Raw genomic sequence first — 18,005 nt, forward strand, 5'->3', positions numbered from 1 at the left:
TTTTTAAAAAGATACTATTTGGGGCTTCCCTGGTGGCGCAGTGGTTGAGAGTGCGCCTGCCGATGCAGGGGACACGGGTTCGTGCCCCGGTTCGGGAAGATCCCACATGCCATGGAGCGGCTGGGCCCGTGAGCCATGGCCGCTGAGCCTGCGCGTCCGGAGCCTGTGCTCCACAACGGGAGAGGCCACAACAGTGAGAGGCCCACATACCACAAAAAAATAAATAAATAAAATGCAAAATAATATTAAAAAAAAAAGATACTATTTGATTACACAATACTTACATTTTCCCATAAAATAACACAAAATGTATTATCTGTGAGGACCTGGTAACTTGATTGTATTTTCATTATAATTAATATCTTTGGGTTTCTTTATTTAAAAATGATCTATAGTAACACTTTTTTTTTCTGGTGAAAAGTTGTATGAATTTTAACATATATACAGATTCATGAAAACCCCACCAAAATCAGAACACAGAACAGTTAGACCATTCCAAAAACCTCTTTCATGCTATCCCTTGGTAGTCACACCCTCACCTCACCCCAAGACCCCTGGCAACCACTGATCTGTTCTCCACCACTAAAACTTGGTCTTTTTTCAAGAATTTTTGAGAATGCCAAATTAATGGAATCATACAATATGTAACTTTCTGAAAGTTCTCTGTGTTCTCTCACTCAGCACAATGTATTTAAGATTCATCCAAGTTGTGTATATCAATAATTTGTTCCTTTTTATTGTTGTATATTATATGCTATGGATGTACCACAGTTTATCAATTCACCTGTTGAGAAGCTTTGGGGTGGCATCCAACTTTTGACTGTCACAAATAACAGTGCTGTGAACATTCATGTACAGGTTTTTGTGTAAACCAGGTTTTCATTTCTCTAGGCTATATGCCTAGGAGTGGAATTGCTGGGGGTCAAATATATATTTAACTTCATAAGAAATTACCAAACCATTTTTCATTCCCATCAGAAATGTATGAGAGTTTCAGTTGCTCCGTATACTTGTCAACACTAGGTATTGGCACCATTTTTTCATTTTAGCCATTCAATTAAGTATGTATCTTTTCGTGTTTTTAATTTGCATTTCCTGAATGTCTAATGATACTGACTATATTTTCACATGCTTATTTGCCATCCTTATATCCTCTTTGGTGAAGTGTCTGTTCAAGCCCTTTACTCATTTTTAAGTTGTGTTGTTCTCTTATTACTAATTTTGAGAGTTCTTTACATATTCTGGATACAAGTCCTTTGTTGGGTAGGTAGTTTTCAAATATATCCTCCTAGTCCATATCTTGTCTCTTCATTCTCATGACAGTATCTTTGGAAGAACAAAAGTTCTTAAATTTGATGAAGTCTAAGTTATCCATTTTTTTTTTTATCATTCCTAAGAACTCTTGGCCTAAACTCAGGTCACAAGGATTTAGCTTATGTTTCTCATTTAGATCTATGATCCATTTTGAGGTAAATCTTTATGTAAGGTATGAGATTTATATCAATAATATATATTATTATTTCTTTTCCTATGGACAACCAATTTTACCAATACACATTAGTGAAAAGAAATATCTTCCCTCCACTGAAATGTGTTTACAGTTTATCAAAGATCAAATGACTGTGTTTGTGTGAGTCTATTTCTGGACTTTCTTTTTTGTTCCCTCGATCTCTATGTCTTTATCTTCTGGCTGGGTCTCTTTTAACTAAAAACAGATAAATTTGTCATGTGTCATGAGCAATAGAGGGGGAAGGGAAAGCAGCCCCCTGTGTTCCCAAGAACTAGGAACAATTAATTCCTCCCATCACCTATTTCCTGCCACTTCCTAACTCAGGTATCACAGAAACTTAGGTGAACCAGTTAGTTTCATGGTATAACAAATTAATAAAACCAAATGTCTTCTTCTTTAAAGGCTTTCTTCACACCCAGTGTTTTCCTGGTGATGTCAACTGAAAAATATGCCAGCCTCACATGACTCTGAACAGAGGGAAGGGAGTTGCACCCTGACTTAAGGAAAAGTTTCAGATGAAAATATAACTCTGTTTACCAGGTAGAGAGATATGAACATGGAAATACCTTACTATTTAATTTGAAAATAAAGTGTCATCCAAGCCATAGCAGGAGTTTTGACAACTGATCTCTGTTAAAAATAAGTTTCTGGGTTGCCTTTCAGCATTGGGCCATTTGAGTGAGGAAGATCCAGAATGACATTCCAGTGCACAGAAATATAAATGGATGGACACACAGCCAGATGGACACAGATCTAGATATTTTCCTTTCCTTTCCTCTAGCCCAATCTGGGATCACTGAGTATATACTATGTTGTAACAGGTCAACTTTGCTGTTTTATGCATCTCAAAGTATTTTATTTATTAGAATGGTCGCTTTAATGTTTAAGGCAAAGAAATATTCACTATTCATTGAGGGTCAGTTATGTGTTAGGTTAGTGCTTCCCAACATTTTTGGCACCAGGGACTGGTTTCGTGGAAGACAGTTTTTCCACGGACAGGGTTGGGGGCTGGGTGTGGGAGGGTGATGGTTCAGGTGGTAATGAGAGCTTTGGGGAGCAGCAGATGAAGCTTCGCTCGCTCGCCTGCCGCCCACCTCCTGCCATGTGACCCGGTTCCTAACAGGCCGCAGACCAGTATCGGTCCACGGCCCGGGGGTTGGGGACCCCTGTGTTAGGTACCGGGCTACACAGGTGACACAGAACAGACAGGGTCTGTTCATTGCTGGGGGCTTCCTCACAGCTTAAACAATTATCTCTATTTGGTCCTCTGAACTGTCAGATTTGAGTCACCCTGGGATTAAAAGAAATCTTTGAAAGAATAAGTCAGAATTTGTAATCTTGGTGAAGTTTAACAAATTTGTATATTTAAGATTGATCTGAATCAAGCCAACCCTTCCCCTTTTTGGTATGAAAATCCTGGCCACTAAGGTAAATCAGTAACAAACACCTTTGCTGGTGAACCAGGTGACATGATCTTCCCAGGGCTTCTTATATTGATGGTTTAGGGTTTGAATGCCTTTGTTCAACTGACTTTAAAGAATAACTTCTTGGTCCTCACAACAGAAGTTGAGCTAAAGTTGGTTTACATGTTCATACTTGCATTTGGTGTGAGTCATGAGAAACAAGGATATTTATTTCCCGAGGAAAGAGGGAAATCTGAGTCCATTTTTAATCCCTCTCAGTGACACAGCAGAGTGCCTTGGGCAATCTGTTGCTCAATAAATATTTGCTGATCCAATATCCAATTAGCCAGAGATCTCTATCTACAAAGAAATTTTGTCTTTGCCAATCTGTCAGAGTACCTGTGTTTGTGGGACTGCCCTGTATTTCAGAACCTTTGCCCATAAGGAACATCCTGGAGCAGGGAACTGGTCGTGTCTATACAACACCCCATTTCCTGGGTACAGCATCCAGGTAAAATTAGACTCTAGTAAGCCACCCTGAGCGCGTGCTCCTTCTTCTTCTCCCAGGCTCCGCAGTTGTCCCTGTTCATTGCTTTCCCCGCTCACAACTGGCAAGTGTCACCGGACCCTAGCACAGGAGAAGAATGCCACTTTCAGCATTTTGATCAGCTGCGGTACTGGAGCAATCGAGGTAAGGCCACCACAGGCACAAAAGGATGAAAGTTTGTGCATCTGATGACGGGCGACTGGGGTAACCTTAGAACAGTAGGAAAGACCCCACCAGAGGAGAGGGACTCCTGCGTTAATGATTACAGTGAAGCAGAAGTAAGGACAACAGCAAGAACACCTGGGAAAAACAGGAGGACTTTGGTGAAGTTGAAAATGAGGTGGAAAGAGAACTCTGAATTGCAAGAAGCACAGAGGAAAGAGACTCTTGGTCTGTGAAAAACTGGTAGTTTGGAACGAATGACCAGCGGTAAGAGAAGGCAAAAGAAGAAGATTCTGAAATATTCGGGAACACTTGCTATCAAAAGAAGGAGGTTTAAAATTACAAATGGAAGAAAATGAAAAGTCGAGGCAGTACTGAGGAGGGGCGGCTTTACCATATTCAGATCAGACTGCTGGTTCCCAGAGGGGAGCTGCAGAAGCTGGACGGAACCCCGGGATTATTAGTGAGGTGGGTGGAGCACGGAGCAGCCGGAGCTCTGATGTGGATGTGGCTTTCAGATGGTGCCAAGTTCGGGGAGATATGCGAATGCTGTGGTTACAGAACACAGAGCAGCCCGGGCGCCCAACGTGGTTGCTGAGCGCCCAGAGGATGCACTCAGAGGTGGGTTTGGGAAAAACACTTGCCTTTGCAACATTGCTCCGAATTGAGCTGGGCTCCCAGAAGTGCTCTAATACCTTTAGATCATCTGATAGCAGACTCTGATGTTTACCAGTTTCAGGGAGATCAAGCCATTGTGAAATTTTTTTTCTGTAATAAAACTAGCCCCAGCCAGCCAGACTGGGAATTTGCTGCCTGAGCTGTTTTCCAGCATAGTTTTGCTGGCAAAACCAGATGTGAGTGTTTCCTCGGCTCTTGAGGAGCCTGTTTACACTGACTTTATTTTTACTGCTAGCTTTCAGGTGGGAAGAGGGAGATTTAAAGGTCAGCAGGTGAGCGGAAGGATCCTGTCCTGCCATTCCTGGGTGTGCTTCTGTGTGCCTGTGTGTGTCCATACGTGTGTGTGTGTATGTGTGTGTGTGTGTGTATGTGCCTGTGTGTGTCCATGCCTGTGTGTGTGTGTATGTGCCTGTGTGTGTCCATACCTGTGTGTGTGTGTATGTGCCTGTGTGTGTCCATACCTGTGTGTGTGTGTGTGTGTGTGCCTGTGTGTGTCCATGCCTGTGTGTGTGTGTGTGTGTGTTTCCACATGCGAATTGTTGTGTCCTGATCACTTGTTTGTAGGCATAATCATGGGTGCCAGGCTGGTTGTTTGGCAGTTTTGTTTATTGTAAAGAAGGTAAATCCATCTGTGGGGTTTTCTGGATTGGAGGGCAAGGGATATTTACTGTCAACAGGGTTAGAACAAGGAGATATAAGATACTGAGCTCAAAGGTGCATCTAGTGTCAGGATAAGAGCATAAATAGCTCGGAAGAAGCCAACTACAGGGCGTTTCCGTCTTGAATGGAACTTTTGAGTATTTGAGTGGGAAATACAACTTGGAAAATTGCCCTTCGGTCAACACCCCAGTCAACAGAGCTAAATAGAGTAAAATTTGGCTGGACTCAAATGCAGTTTCATCAACTCTCCTTCAATTCTTTTTTTTTTTTTTAATTTCCCAAAAGATGAAAGATGGATGCTCACAATTTGGAAATGAGAGCTTGAATGAAGAATTGAGAAGGCAAGTCTGTGGTCCACATACACAGTCCCAGAGAAATTCAGCACCCAGAGACTAATATCACTGAGAGATCTATGCACAAGTGCTCTCTCTGCTGAGAGACAAACCAAGACTCTGCTGTTCTGCTCAGCATAGACCAAGAAGACATGAAATCCCTAATGGAAGGAAACTTAGAAGATTGCCTGCTGAATAAGGTAAGGACAGATACGGGTCTCTCCCATGCGCCCCTCCCACCCTCCCGCCCCACCAACCTTGATGCAGAAAGAATTTCAGCTTGTTTCCAAAGATATAGAAAATGCTCCTCAGTAACTCAAGACCATCACCCGTAAGAGTGTTCAGGGACTTACCATATTTCAGTCCTCTCTTTGAGGTTCTAGTGCAAGAGGTACATTGGAAATAGAATGTGGAAGGAAGAGTTAGAACTTGGGCTGGAACTCCAGCTCTGCCACTGATGCCTGGGTGGTCATGAGCAAGACACTTAACCTGTCTGAGCCTCAGTTTTCTTCTCTGTAAAATGGGAGTGATAATAGGATCTTAGTGGGGTCTTTGAAAAAGAGTAAATAAGAAAGCTCTTTGAAAACTGTAAAACTGCTAGATTAAAATATGTATGTATTACCACTATATTTTTAGTATGCATCAATTAAGAACTAATTTAATTTCTTCTCTATAGAGTCATAGGCTCTTTGGATGTTAGAACTTGAAGGGACATTAAATATTATCTAGTTTAAGCCTTTCCATTTACAGCCAAAGCGATTAAGACACAGAGCCACCCTTAAAACTAAAACATTTAAACAAAGAGTTAGGCCCTAGTCTAGAGTTTTCATGCCTTTACGAGTAAACAGAGCAGAGTTCATTATTATAATGATAAGTCAAGTTGATTTCTTAGGCAAAACCATTAAGAGGGTAAATAGGGAAAACTTATCATAATAAAAATTATAGCAAACAAAATGATTTCTCCTTTTGGGGGCTATAAGTGGAAGGGGCGTTAGCTGGCATTTCCCCATTGTCCTGTGTTTTCTGAAAGAAAAAAATCCAAATATTTTAGCCTGGCATTAAAATAATACTTTATCTTTCTACTCTCTGCTTCCCTGCATCTTCAATCACAGAAATTCTAAACAAAAGCTCTCTATGTGGAATCCAGCCTGAGCATGTGTTTTCTTTGGCCTGCAGAGAATTTTTAAATTTTGTCAAATTTGTTACAAACATTTCAAAATTGTGAGATTTTGCATAGAAATCCAGCTTTCCATCTTCTCTGGAAAAAAAATCAGGTTATCTGGCAACCACAGGTCCCAGTTTCTTACCTGGCAGCCATGGGATGGAGCTGAGTGTCTGTCCCACTGGAGGCTGCGGCACTGCTGGAGTCTGACATCCGCCTCCCCCACCCCGCCCCATGTGTGTCCCCTACTCCGCCCTGTAGGTGGTTGAGTCTGACTGCCCTGTCCCACAAGAACTGTGCCCTGAGAAGGTCTCAGGCCAGAGCATCCCTCCCCCCCACCTGGGGAGATATCCTGTCTCTTCTTCATTTTTCTGACTCATCCTCATCCTTCAAACTCAGCTCAGAGTCCACTTGCTCATGAAAGATTAATCTGACACCCCAACACAAAACGTTTGTGTCTTCCTGTGAACTCCCATCGTAATGATCACTGATCATATTTATTTTGCGATCAATTGTATCTTGACTCCTGATGCCTTTCCTATCGTTATCTTGGTGGCAACTTAAATAGTATATCATTTTATTCTTTATAAGTTTCCAGAGGGAAGAACAGTGTCTCGGATATCTTTATTCCCTTTGAATTCACATAGTATCATTGCACGTATGTGGTCAGAAGTATCTTCAGGGCTCATTGAAGGTAATGCAAGACGAGTGTTAAAGGTGCTAGCAGGTTGAGGCCCTACAGTGTCTCATTTAATCAACAATCATGTGACACGTGCATATTGCCTCCATTTTAACAGAGGGGGAAGCAGGGCTCGTGCTGATTAAACAGCGTGTCCAAAGTCACACAGTTAGTGAAGATGCTGTGGTTTCAGCCTATTCTTTTTTTACACCAAACCACATTTCATCTGCTAAACCCTCTATATCACCATAAACACACACAGTGCAAAACACAGTGCCCAAAACACAGGTCCGGATGTGACCTGCTTAGTGAGAGAGAAATTTTGTGTTTGGGTATCTTGAAGGGTGACCCTATCTCACCTGCAGATTTTGCACATAACCCCAAAGGTAAAAGGAGGAAGTTCCCCGTGCAGACAGCAAATGCTTAACATCACAAGCGCTACATAGAGATTTACTTATTTATTTAATTTTATTTTCAGCCGCATTGGATCTTCATTGCTGCACGCGGGCTTTCTCTAGTTGCAGTGAGCGGGGGCTACTCTTCATTGCGGTGCGCAGGCTTCTCATGGCAGTGGCTTCTCTTATTGTGGAGCACGCGCTCTAGGCGCACAGGCTTCAGTAGTTGCAGCACACAGGCTCAGTAGTTGTGGCTCGCAGGCTCTAGAGCGTAGGCTCAGTGGTTGTGGTGCACGGGCTTAGTTGCTCCACGGCATGTGGGATCTTCCCGGACCGGGGCTTGAACCCGTGTCCCCTGCATTAGCGGGCGGATTCTTAACCACTGTGCCACCAGGGAAGCCCACTACATAGAGATTTAAACAAGGTGCTGGAGGGGAAGAGAGCAGTGTGACCTCTGATGGGAGAGACGTTTCACAGAAGGAGTGATGACAAAGCCTTAGCACATGCGTAATGCATAGGGTTTTAACGAGTGGAGGAGAGGCCTTCCAGCTACTGGAACCCCATTCAAGCAGTTAGCGGTTTTCATTCCCAGTCTCCTTGTCCTTGGGGAGGCAGAGCGGTGCAGTGATTATGAACAAGGGCACCGCCTGGGTGTGGATTCCTGTTCTGTGACTTATTGACTCCGGGACCCCGGGTAAGTTATTACACTTTCTGAACTCCAGTGTCGTCCTCTGTAAAATGGGGATTATCACAGCATCCACCTTAAAGGCTTATCGGGAGTCTCAAAGGAGCGAACCCTTATAAAGTATCCTGCGCACAGCAACGCCTCACCAGTCTTAGCTCCACGGTGCTGCTGTTGCTATGGCTTCTGCTCTTTGGGAGCTGCAAATATCCTGTGGGGCCCAAGCATTTGGTTCATGGAAGAATTAGTCTAAAAAGATGGAGAGTGTGATGTCTTATCTGTATGGATCACTGAATTTAAGTCTCCGTGCCTTTAAATTATTAACCCCTGGAAGACAGAGACAGTCAGTGTCTGCGCCCCCCCACCCCACCACTTTTTTAAACTGATTATTGGAGTTAACGCAATTCCAGAATTAAAAGTCTGACTTCCTGTTGTCCAGAAGGAAGTTCTCAGCCTTTTTCCCCAGTGGCACTCACTATGGATGACATTCGCATTGGCCACATGCTCCTGGGTGTGGCCAGGCCTGTGTGGCATTCCTGGTGCACTATTTAGCATACCCCCTACCTCCCTCTCAGGAAAGCATGTGGGAATACAAGTGAGTCAGACTGATGTAATTATAAGGAATAACCTTGAATTCTCAATAATTTTTATTTGAAACAGGAAATTGTTCACAAACTTGAGCTATTAATAGCAGCAAATGATGTGGGACAACAATGGGCCTGACGCTGTGCCCGGGGAGGTGGACATGCGTGTGGGCACACAGACAAGCCCTGGAGGGAGGCCCACAAAAAATGGATGGCAACCTTAAAGGTGCCAGCAGTCTCTAATGACTGTTTCTGCGTAAACTCTGCTTAGTTAGAGTGACTAAATCTGTATGCTAAGGAGTGTGGCATAACTTTTGCAGGGTCAGTGCAATGCAGGGGTTGGATTAGATGATCTAACCACATCTAACATCATGGGCCTGGTTAATTTACCACAATTCATTTCTGCTTTTGCTCTGCCACACCCACAAATGCTTCCCTTTAGAAACAAAGTGTTTCTCTTTATTTATTTATTTTTTAAGACAAAGTCTCTTTTACTTACTTATTTATTTATTTATTTGGGCTACGTCGGACCCTAGTTGCAGCACACGAGATTTTCATTGCAGCTCACAGGTTCTTTCGTTGTGGCACTCGGGCTTCTCTCTAGTTGTGGTGCGCAGGCTCCAGAGCACGTGGGCTCTGCAGTTTGCGGCACGCAGTCTCTCTAGTTGAGGCGCACGGGCACAGTTGTTGCCACGCGTGGGCTTAGTTGCCCCTTGGCATGTGGGATCTTAGTTCCCTGACCAGGGATCGAACATGCATCCCCTGCATTGGAAGGCAGATTCTTTACCATTGGACCACCAGGGAAGTACCAACCTTTGTGCATTGACCTCATCAGCAGAGGACGTGAATGAAACTTAAACAGGCACTCAAGGTCAAGTTTGGACTGCATGAGGGAATTCCCTGGTGGTCCAGTGGTTAGGACTTGGCGCTTTCACTCTTAGGGCCCAGGTTCGATCTCTGGTCAGGGAAATAAGATGCCACAAGCCGCAGGGAGCGGCCAAAAAAAAAAATTTGGACCAAATGGGCTTTGATCCATCTTCTTAAATTATCATATTTCCTCCTTAAGTTTGTTTCAAAGCTTTGCTGTGAAATAAATTTAGTGACAAGGCTGCTTCAAGGTTACCACGGGTATCTTAGCTTGCTTCCTGAAGTTTGAGAGGCAACAAAGGGATTCTGACATTGGGCTGGTGACCGGTAGAGCCTCCTTCTTTCACCAGGGCCACTCCCTGTAAAGCTGCCTCAGGCCCCATTTCCTGCTTTCCCACACAGTGAAATGGAATCTTCTTACCCATAGGCATGGTCAGGACAAGTGGAGGGAAACAGCCTGGGGCTTCTGGGTTGTGGTTTAGATCGTGGGAGTGACAAGAGGTACGTGGGACTGAGCCTGGGAAACCCCCAGCCCAAACCCCTTTGGGGGCAGGTGAATAGCTCTGTGATCCTGTTTGCTAAGAACCAATGGCAGGAAGTGTATCCAGAGACATAGGCAGGAAGGGGCTGCCCATCACCTAACAGGAAAGCGGCTCCCCCTTGACTCCAGTGGCTTGGGTCCTGGGGCAGCCCTGTCCAAGGCAGGGCTCTCCCTCCGCAGCTCTGGTTAAGCCCTGCATCACTGTCCGACCCCTGCTGTGTTGCCCTTACGTGTCTGCGGCATGCCAGAGCAGTCAGTATTGCGGCATGTCAGAACAACTTTGGACTTGTTATTTCATGAACTCCAAACTGAGGGCATGGTCAGGTTCAGAAAGAGGATAAAGGTAGGTATTATTTCTGGAACTCCTAATTGAGGGTGTAGCACAGTGTGACAGAAAGAAGAGTTGGGGAACCTGGGCCTTAGGTCTAGTCATACTGCTAAGTACCAGTGTGATATTAGGAGGGCCACTGTGTCACTCTGGCCTTCTGTAAAAGGATACCAGACAAGATGATTTCTGAGACTCTTCCAATTCTAAGATCCTGGGTTTAAATTGCAGCCAAAGGGACAGACAAAGAAAATTAAAACCAGAATTTGTGGCTCTGGGCCCAGAAAAGTATTTCCTTATTCTGATTTTTATCTTCACACGTCAGAACAGGTCATAAAGAGGAATAATGAATGAGAAATTATAGGTGTCTTCTAAGGGGTGTCTGAACTTGTCCTGCCGGTAAGAAAATTCTACCATCAAATGGCAGCATAATTTGTAGATGAGGTTCACAATGGAGAACTCTTCCCACTAGGTGCGTGCGTGCGCACACACACACACACACACACACACACACACTTTCAAGCTTTTATCAGTTAAAAATTATTTGATAGTATCAATACGGTAATGAATCTTTCATTCGTTTATTAACATAGGAAACAAAATGTATCTGCATATATAGAGTCACCACTGTGTTACTAACAGTCAAGTTCTATGGACTCACATCAGTGGACTTGGAAGTTAGCCTTAGTCCTCAACACATTCTGAGAACTTCACTATTCAAGATTACTATTTCCCAACCATTCTGACTGCAGCGTTCTATCTAGTTAGCCCTTGTCTTACTTTTTCCCACTATTCCTGATCAGATGTCTGGCCCCTGAACTTGTCCAATGTCCCCTAATCTACCAAACTGGCTTCATCCATTCTCGGCCCAGGCTCGAAAACATGGCCCTCCACTGATCTCTTCCCTTGCTCTCCTCCAGATCTTGCCAGCAAACTCTAGTCTCAGCACTTCCACTGTTACCCCTGGAGGGCCGGGAGGTACTGGACAACCTCTTATAAATGAGCCCACTGGTATCCCACAGCTTCATGCACCCAGAGCTGAGTCTTGGTTCTGCCTGGCAACCTTTACCCATGTGCCCAAATGGCCCCTCATCCCTTAGAGAAGCTATTGCCAATGTCTGTCACCCTGAAGTCCCCTGCCTCCCTCTTCTCACCTCACTCTCAACGCACTGCCTTGTCTCCTGCTGACGTCAGGCAGGAAATCTCTATGCTTTTACCTGCATTTGCACCCATCTTCTTTTCCTTCTGACGCACGGAGACGAGCTCCTCACCAGGTTTCTGGACTTCCACAATGCTTCCTGGCTGGGAAACCCTTGCTCAGGGGTTTTGCTCTCTGCCTTCTTCCTTCTTCACTGGCTCTTTTCTCTCAGCATCTAACCATGTTCGAACCTGTGTGTCCTTTTGAAAAAACCCATTGCTGTCCTTGTTTTTGTTTTTTCCTTCCCCCAGCCAGGCTTGCGGGAGGAGTCGCTTACCTCTGACTTCACTTGCTGGTTTCCCATTCTCTCTAAACCCACTGCCGTCTGGCTTGACGCCCACGGTTTCCCCAAACACATCAGTCCTGTTCTAGTTACCAAACTCTACGGGCATTTGGGGGGCCTTATCTCACTCAGCCAGTTAATGTTGACTTTGTTCTTGAAATTCTTCCTCTATTTTCAAGACCTCTCACCGTTTGTTCTCCCACCTCACCATTCTCCTCCAAGGCAACGTCTGCTCCAACAAAGTAGAAACAATTGCAGTTCTCCCCTTGTGCTCCTTGTGTTAAGTATCTACCATTTTCTCTTTCTAGAACAACCTTCTCTTTCTAGCTAACTCCTGCTAACCTTTCAAGATACAACTCTGATATACCATGCCTTCAGGAAGGCCTCCAGGCTAGATGCAGTTTCCCTTTTTTGTGTACCCTTAGCATCCTTTGCAAACCTACACTTAGCACTAATGGCTGTAATTTTAATTTCCAGTTTATTGGTCTTGCTTTGTCATCTTATCTGTCAACCTCTTGACAACACTGTAGGCACAGAACCTGGCATGAAGTGGATGTTCAACAAAAATTGGTCAAATGGAATTCAATCCCAGCACATCAGAGAAGTCCTACACTGGAGAGACCCTTAATTATGCTTCTACAAGCACTTGCCTTTATTTTGGGCATGGCAAATGACCTGCCCCTCTCTGTGACTACCTTCTCTCTTCCACTTACATACTCCAAAAGATGCAGAATCTTGATAGTTTATAGATGCTCAAAAAAGCTACCCTTTGTCCCTTCTCCCATGATGAATGCTCTGAGATGAACACACGGAGAGGGGTGGCTGGCTGCTGGTGGCAAGAAGATGATATTAAAAGCTAGTATAGACCTGATCATCGTACTTAAGGTCATATAAGACACACGCTCTGCAGCATCTCTGAGGGAGACCCTTATCAAACACCAGCCTGCAGGTGCCTCCGGAGCAACGTAACAAAGAGCCCGTTCCAGTTCTTGGAGACTTGCCGTGCAGAGTCAGAAGAGACATCAGGGCACGCCTTTTCTTAAGGGTCTAGGAGCCAAAGGACGGGGTGAGCGCAGGGGAGAAGGGAACCATCATGTATTGATGACATACAGAAGACGATCCGCCGCATGTTCACGTGCCTTAGACTATTTTATATTCACCAACCCGGACAGCAGGCATTCTTATCCCATGTTAGACTCTCACCATGGTTCACAAAACCCTGTGGGATGGCCTGGCCCCCACCATCCTTTCCAAGTTCATCTCCTATCACCCTCCTTCTTCTTTTCCTATAACCACAGCAAAGGCCTCCTTGCTGGCGCTTGAGCCTTTCCAAGCTTGCTCCTGCTTTAGGGGCCTTGGAATTTGCTTTCCCAAGCTGTCATCAGGGCTCGCTCAAATCTCACCTCCTTCGAGAGGCCTTCCCTGGCCACCAGTCTAAAATAGCAGCCCCTTTATTCTCTAGTCCCTTATCCTATTGTATTGTTCTTCTTGGGACTTATACCTGATCTTACATTATACATATGTGTGTACACATATATGTATATGTGTTTGTGTGTATGTATGTATGTATACACACACACATACGCATGTGTCCTGTATTTTCAACTAGAAAGCAAGTATCTCTATCTTGTTCGCTGCTGTCCTGCTCACTGTCATGCGAGGACCTAGAAAGCACCTACCGCAAGGCAGGTACTACATAAATATTGAGCAACGCTTCTATTTCAGAAGAGAACACTGAGGCACCAACGGGTGTCATCAGACCTAAGTTCATCTCTCCCGGAGCTCTTGGAAGGGCAGGATTTTCTGAGCTGTGCCCTGTCTCGTCACTTCCTTGGGGCTTGATCCGGGAATGACGGCCTTTGCTGATCCTTTCACACCCAGGTGGACTTGAGGCGCCAGTGGATTTCCCAGACGGTGGAAGAGGTGCAGAAAATTGTCCATCATCTGACCACAGAAATCAGCTACCAAGACATTCGATTTCAAGCCGTCCTTTACTCTGACACGTACAATGAGAACATTAAGGTACGTGGGTCACTTGGCTCTAAGTGCCCACCCAGCGAGCCAGGAAACAGGGGGGTGGTCTCAGCATGTGTCAGGCACTTGCACCACTAAGATTACTAACAAGATCTCTTAGTATTTACCACTTACACTCATTGCATAGATGTTACTGCAGTTGAAGCCCCACATTCCTACTTTACAGATGATAAAAATTGAGGCTTAAAAAAGTCAAATGACTTGATCAAGTCATATTAGGCACTAAAACCAGAACTCCACCTGTGCTTCTGATTCCAAAGCATGTTCCACTGTACCAATTAAAGTTCAGTTAAGGGCTTCCCTGGTGGCGCAGTGGTTGGGAGTCCGCCTGCCGATGAGGGGGACGCGGGTTCGTGCCCCAGTCCGGGAAGATCCCACATGCCGCGGAGCGGCTGGGCCTGTGGGCCATGGCCACTGAGCCTGCGCGTCGGAGCCTGTGCTCCGAGACGGGAGAGGCCACAACAGTGAGAGGCCCGCATACCGCAAAAAAAAAAAAAAAAAAAAGTTCAGTTAAGCACACATTCATTTATTAAGCACCCATTTAATAGATTGGGGACTGGGTACAGGGAACTCAAGGCATTGGTGAGAAAAGAGTTGAAAGTGATAGTGGATGGGCTACAGGTGGGGGAAGGAAGAAACTGGAAGAGGTGGCCCTTAGGAACTGCAGGAGCAGCCTGGCAACTCTGTCCCTGCTAAGGAATCCCACAGAGCTCTAAACCCCCAGGGCCCGTGTGTGACAACCAGCATTCATGCAACATGGTAGTGTGGGCAAAGCCAGTCTCACAGAAATGATCTCACCCAAACTTGCACACAACCTAGTGGAACAGACATTATGGTTTGCTCCCTTTTAGAGATGAGAGAAGTGAGGCTCTGAATCATTCCGAATCTCTGTGTTCCTTTATCGTGATTTTTCTTGTGACACACAAGAACCTCTTTCATAGAAGTATTAAACTTGTGTGTACGCATGCCCCAGCTCTCACACAAGACCGTAAGTTCCTTGCTCATAAGGATCATGTTTCTTGCTTGCTGCCTTCCTAGCACCCAGCATAGTGTGTGGCCCATGATAGACGCTCAACTTCTGTTGAATGAATGAGGAATCAAAAGAATTGGTACCTGAACGAAAGACCATTGCTAGTCCAGGACATTTCAAGTCTAGTGGGTACAATGACCACCCACAAGATGCTGGGACTTGTGGATTTGGGGACAGAATCAGACTTTAAGAAATTTACTCCAGGATGAAAATTATAAAATTAGATTGGATCCTGGAATGTCAGAACATCATCTGCCCACCTCTACTACCTTGCCAACCTAAACAGGACAAATATAGGCAAGTGACTAGGAATAGAAACATAACACCACTTTTCCTAGAACTATATCTGGAGAAATTTCCTTCTGTGGTCGCACTTAGAATTCATAGCTTAAAGTATATCTTGCATTTATATACACTGTATCCTGCATATTATATAAGTTTTGAAAATAGTTACAGTGGGGCATATAAAAATGCTTTTATTTTATCTTGGCCCAAATTCAATAAGCATTTATTAACCACCATTTTTGTGACTAATAACATGATAGTTGTGTTCTTGGATTCATATGAAAGTGGGTTCAAAAAATATATAGATTTGGGGTTTTTTGTTTTTGTTTTGGCCACGCCACACAGCATGCAGGATCTTAGTTCCCCGAACAAGGATGGAACCCGTGCCCCCTGCAGTGGAAGCGCAGAGTCTTAACCACTGGACCGCCAGGGAAGTCCCCCAAACTATATAGATTTTAAAGGCCATAGTTTAGATCCCCCCTCCCTTGTTTTAATCCCACCACATTTCAATGGACACCAGAAGTCACGTGCACCCATCAACTAAACATCCATACTACTCTTCCATGAAAATGAGGCAGAATGAGTTATTGCTGATTTCGGTGTTCACCCCTGAATTCGCCACTGACTGGTCCCTGGGCAAAGGTTATTCAAATTCCACTGTCAGAACTTTCCGTGGAAAGGAGGTGGCTCTTCCAGTGTATAGCTGAGTGATGGGGAAACATGCAGGGTGGAGTGGGCTGCTGTGTGATGTGATTAAAGGTCATTTCCCTTTGGTGGTACTGCACTGTGGACTAATTTGTTCTATCTCTTGGACTATTGGCCTGACCACTGCTTTCCCGGTTCCTGTAGAAACAGAGTAAGTAGATTCTTAGTGTTTACTTCTTCCCATTAAACTTAGAATCATCTCAATAGCTCACCTTGTCTCAACAAACAGGATTTCATGTCACCTGTGATTCTGTAAGGATTAGTCATTAACACTGTGGGTCATCAGTACAAGCAAAAAGAAAGGGAGGCATTTTGCAGAATTCTTTCACGTCCTCTCCCATCTCTTCCCACCCTTAATTCATACCGGATCTTTCACGCATCCCGGGCCGGGTCATTGATTCTTGACTAAGAACCAGCTCAGGAGAGACAATTAACCATTGAACAAGCAATCGGAAGACCTAAAGTCAAGTTCTGGCTCTACCACTGACTGGCTGTGTGTCCCTGGGGAGACTTGGAGCCCCTCTGAGCCTCAGATTCCTCATCTGGGAAATGTTAGCAAAGCCTACCTCATGTGTAGCTGTGAACATGAGGTAGGCTAATGCACAAGAATCGCAGTGCTTGGTAGGTGCAGAAAGCAGTGACTACTAGTTCCCCTCCCTGCTTTTTGTCCCCCTCCCCTCAAGCTTTAGGTGCCTCTAGAGTTCCGGGTCCACTTCACTCTTTTTCCTTGCAGATCCATGAAACCCAGGCCTCACTGAGTTAATTTCTTTGCCCGAAGCGTTACAATGGGCTAGTGGCACAACAGAGACGGAATCCTCTGCCAGCAGGCGGGCAGGTGGGCGCAGTTCTGTCCTCCTTGTCACATTGCTAAGGGTTGAGTGGTTAACTGAGCGGCCTGGGTCAGCAGGGCGGCTCCCTGAGGGCTTGTCGCCTCCCGAGTCTATGAACTCACACTCCTTCTCCCTCCTTTCCTAATCCCAGGTTTTGGCCCCCACCCAGCTCCTCATCACAGTCCCCATGAGAGGCCTGGCCGGTTACAGGGAGGCCCGGCAGCAGCGCTGGCGCTACTACACCCTGCAGGGCGCCCGGCTGCCCTGCCCCCTGCGGGACCCAGAGGGCCTGCAGCAGTGGCTGGAGGTGGAGCAGTTTCTGAAGAGCCTGTGGCAGTGGCACGAGGCAGATGTGAACATTGACGGAGACATTGTGCCCGCCAAGGTCCTCCAGGTGTTCCGGAAACTGGTCGAAAACGCAATTGAAACCTGTCACCTGTCAGGTGAGCCGATCAGGAAATGTACAAGGAAAATGTCTGGCATTTCCATTTTGCTCTAAAAAAACCCCTCTGCTTGGGTGTTTCCTGAAGCTCACGCCCCTAGATTGAGGATACAATCATGTGCTTTTTACATCTGTTTAATCCCCATAATATGAATTAGCTCTTTTTTATGCTGTGACACACAGAATGGAATTCATACTCACAACACACTTCCGTGGCCTCAAGAGATTACTGCCCTGGCGTAGATAAGACAGTCTTTGGGTTAGGCACCGTTTCCAAGATGTTAGCTTCAAAACCTGGGTACTTTCGCAAATTACTCATCAACCACAGATCTTTGTTATTAGCACATTTCCACTACAACAGCCTCCAACTGACTGCAGTATTCCAGTGTGCTGGGACAGCACATCTGGGAACCACTGACATACCAAAATACAAAAAGCCAGAAGCCATAAGGAACTGATTATGTTTGACAACCCCAAAATCTTTTTTTTTCTTTTCTTTTTTATTGAAGTATAGTGGATTTACAATGTTGTGTTAGTTTCCAGTGTATTGAGTATAGTTCCCTGTGCTATACAGTAGGTCCTTGTTGGTTATCTATTTTATAAGTAGTGTATATATGTTAATCCCAAACTCCTAATCTATCGCTCCCCACACCCCTTTCACCCTTGGTAAC

At 45.0% G+C, this 18,005-nt stretch overlaps 1 protein-coding gene across 13 annotated transcripts in view; it reads left to right on the forward strand.

Annotated features, from left to right (window-relative positions):
- Positions 1-3,349: 3,349 nt before the first annotated feature.
- Positions 3,350-18,005, forward strand: part of MAB21L3 (mab-21 like 3) — a 54,853-nt gene continuing 40,197 nt past the window's right edge. For 7 of the 13 annotated variants that reach the window (XR_003429564.1, XR_003429568.1, XR_003429565.1 and 4 more), the window contains exons 1-4: positions 3,353-4,243; positions 5,246-5,492; positions 13,890-14,030; positions 17,044-17,335. Coding sequence is in view for 7 of the 13 variants with exons in the window: in XM_027091052.1 (XP_026946853.1) it covers positions 5,445-5,492; positions 13,890-14,030; positions 17,044-17,335 (481 nt within the window). In the remaining 6 variants the exon portion in view is untranslated. The other 6 variants (XR_003429567.1, XM_027091051.1, XM_027091048.1 and 3 more) reach the window with 5 other exon arrangements.

Source organism: Aethalodelphis obliquidens, unplaced genomic scaffold (genome assembly GCF_003676395.1).
Source record: "Aethalodelphis obliquidens isolate GAN/ISIS:26980383/991018 unplaced genomic scaffold, ASM367639v1 scaffold70, whole genome shotgun sequence".
Taxonomy (NCBI): Eukaryota; Metazoa; Chordata; class Mammalia; order Artiodactyla; family Delphinidae; genus Aethalodelphis; species Aethalodelphis obliquidens.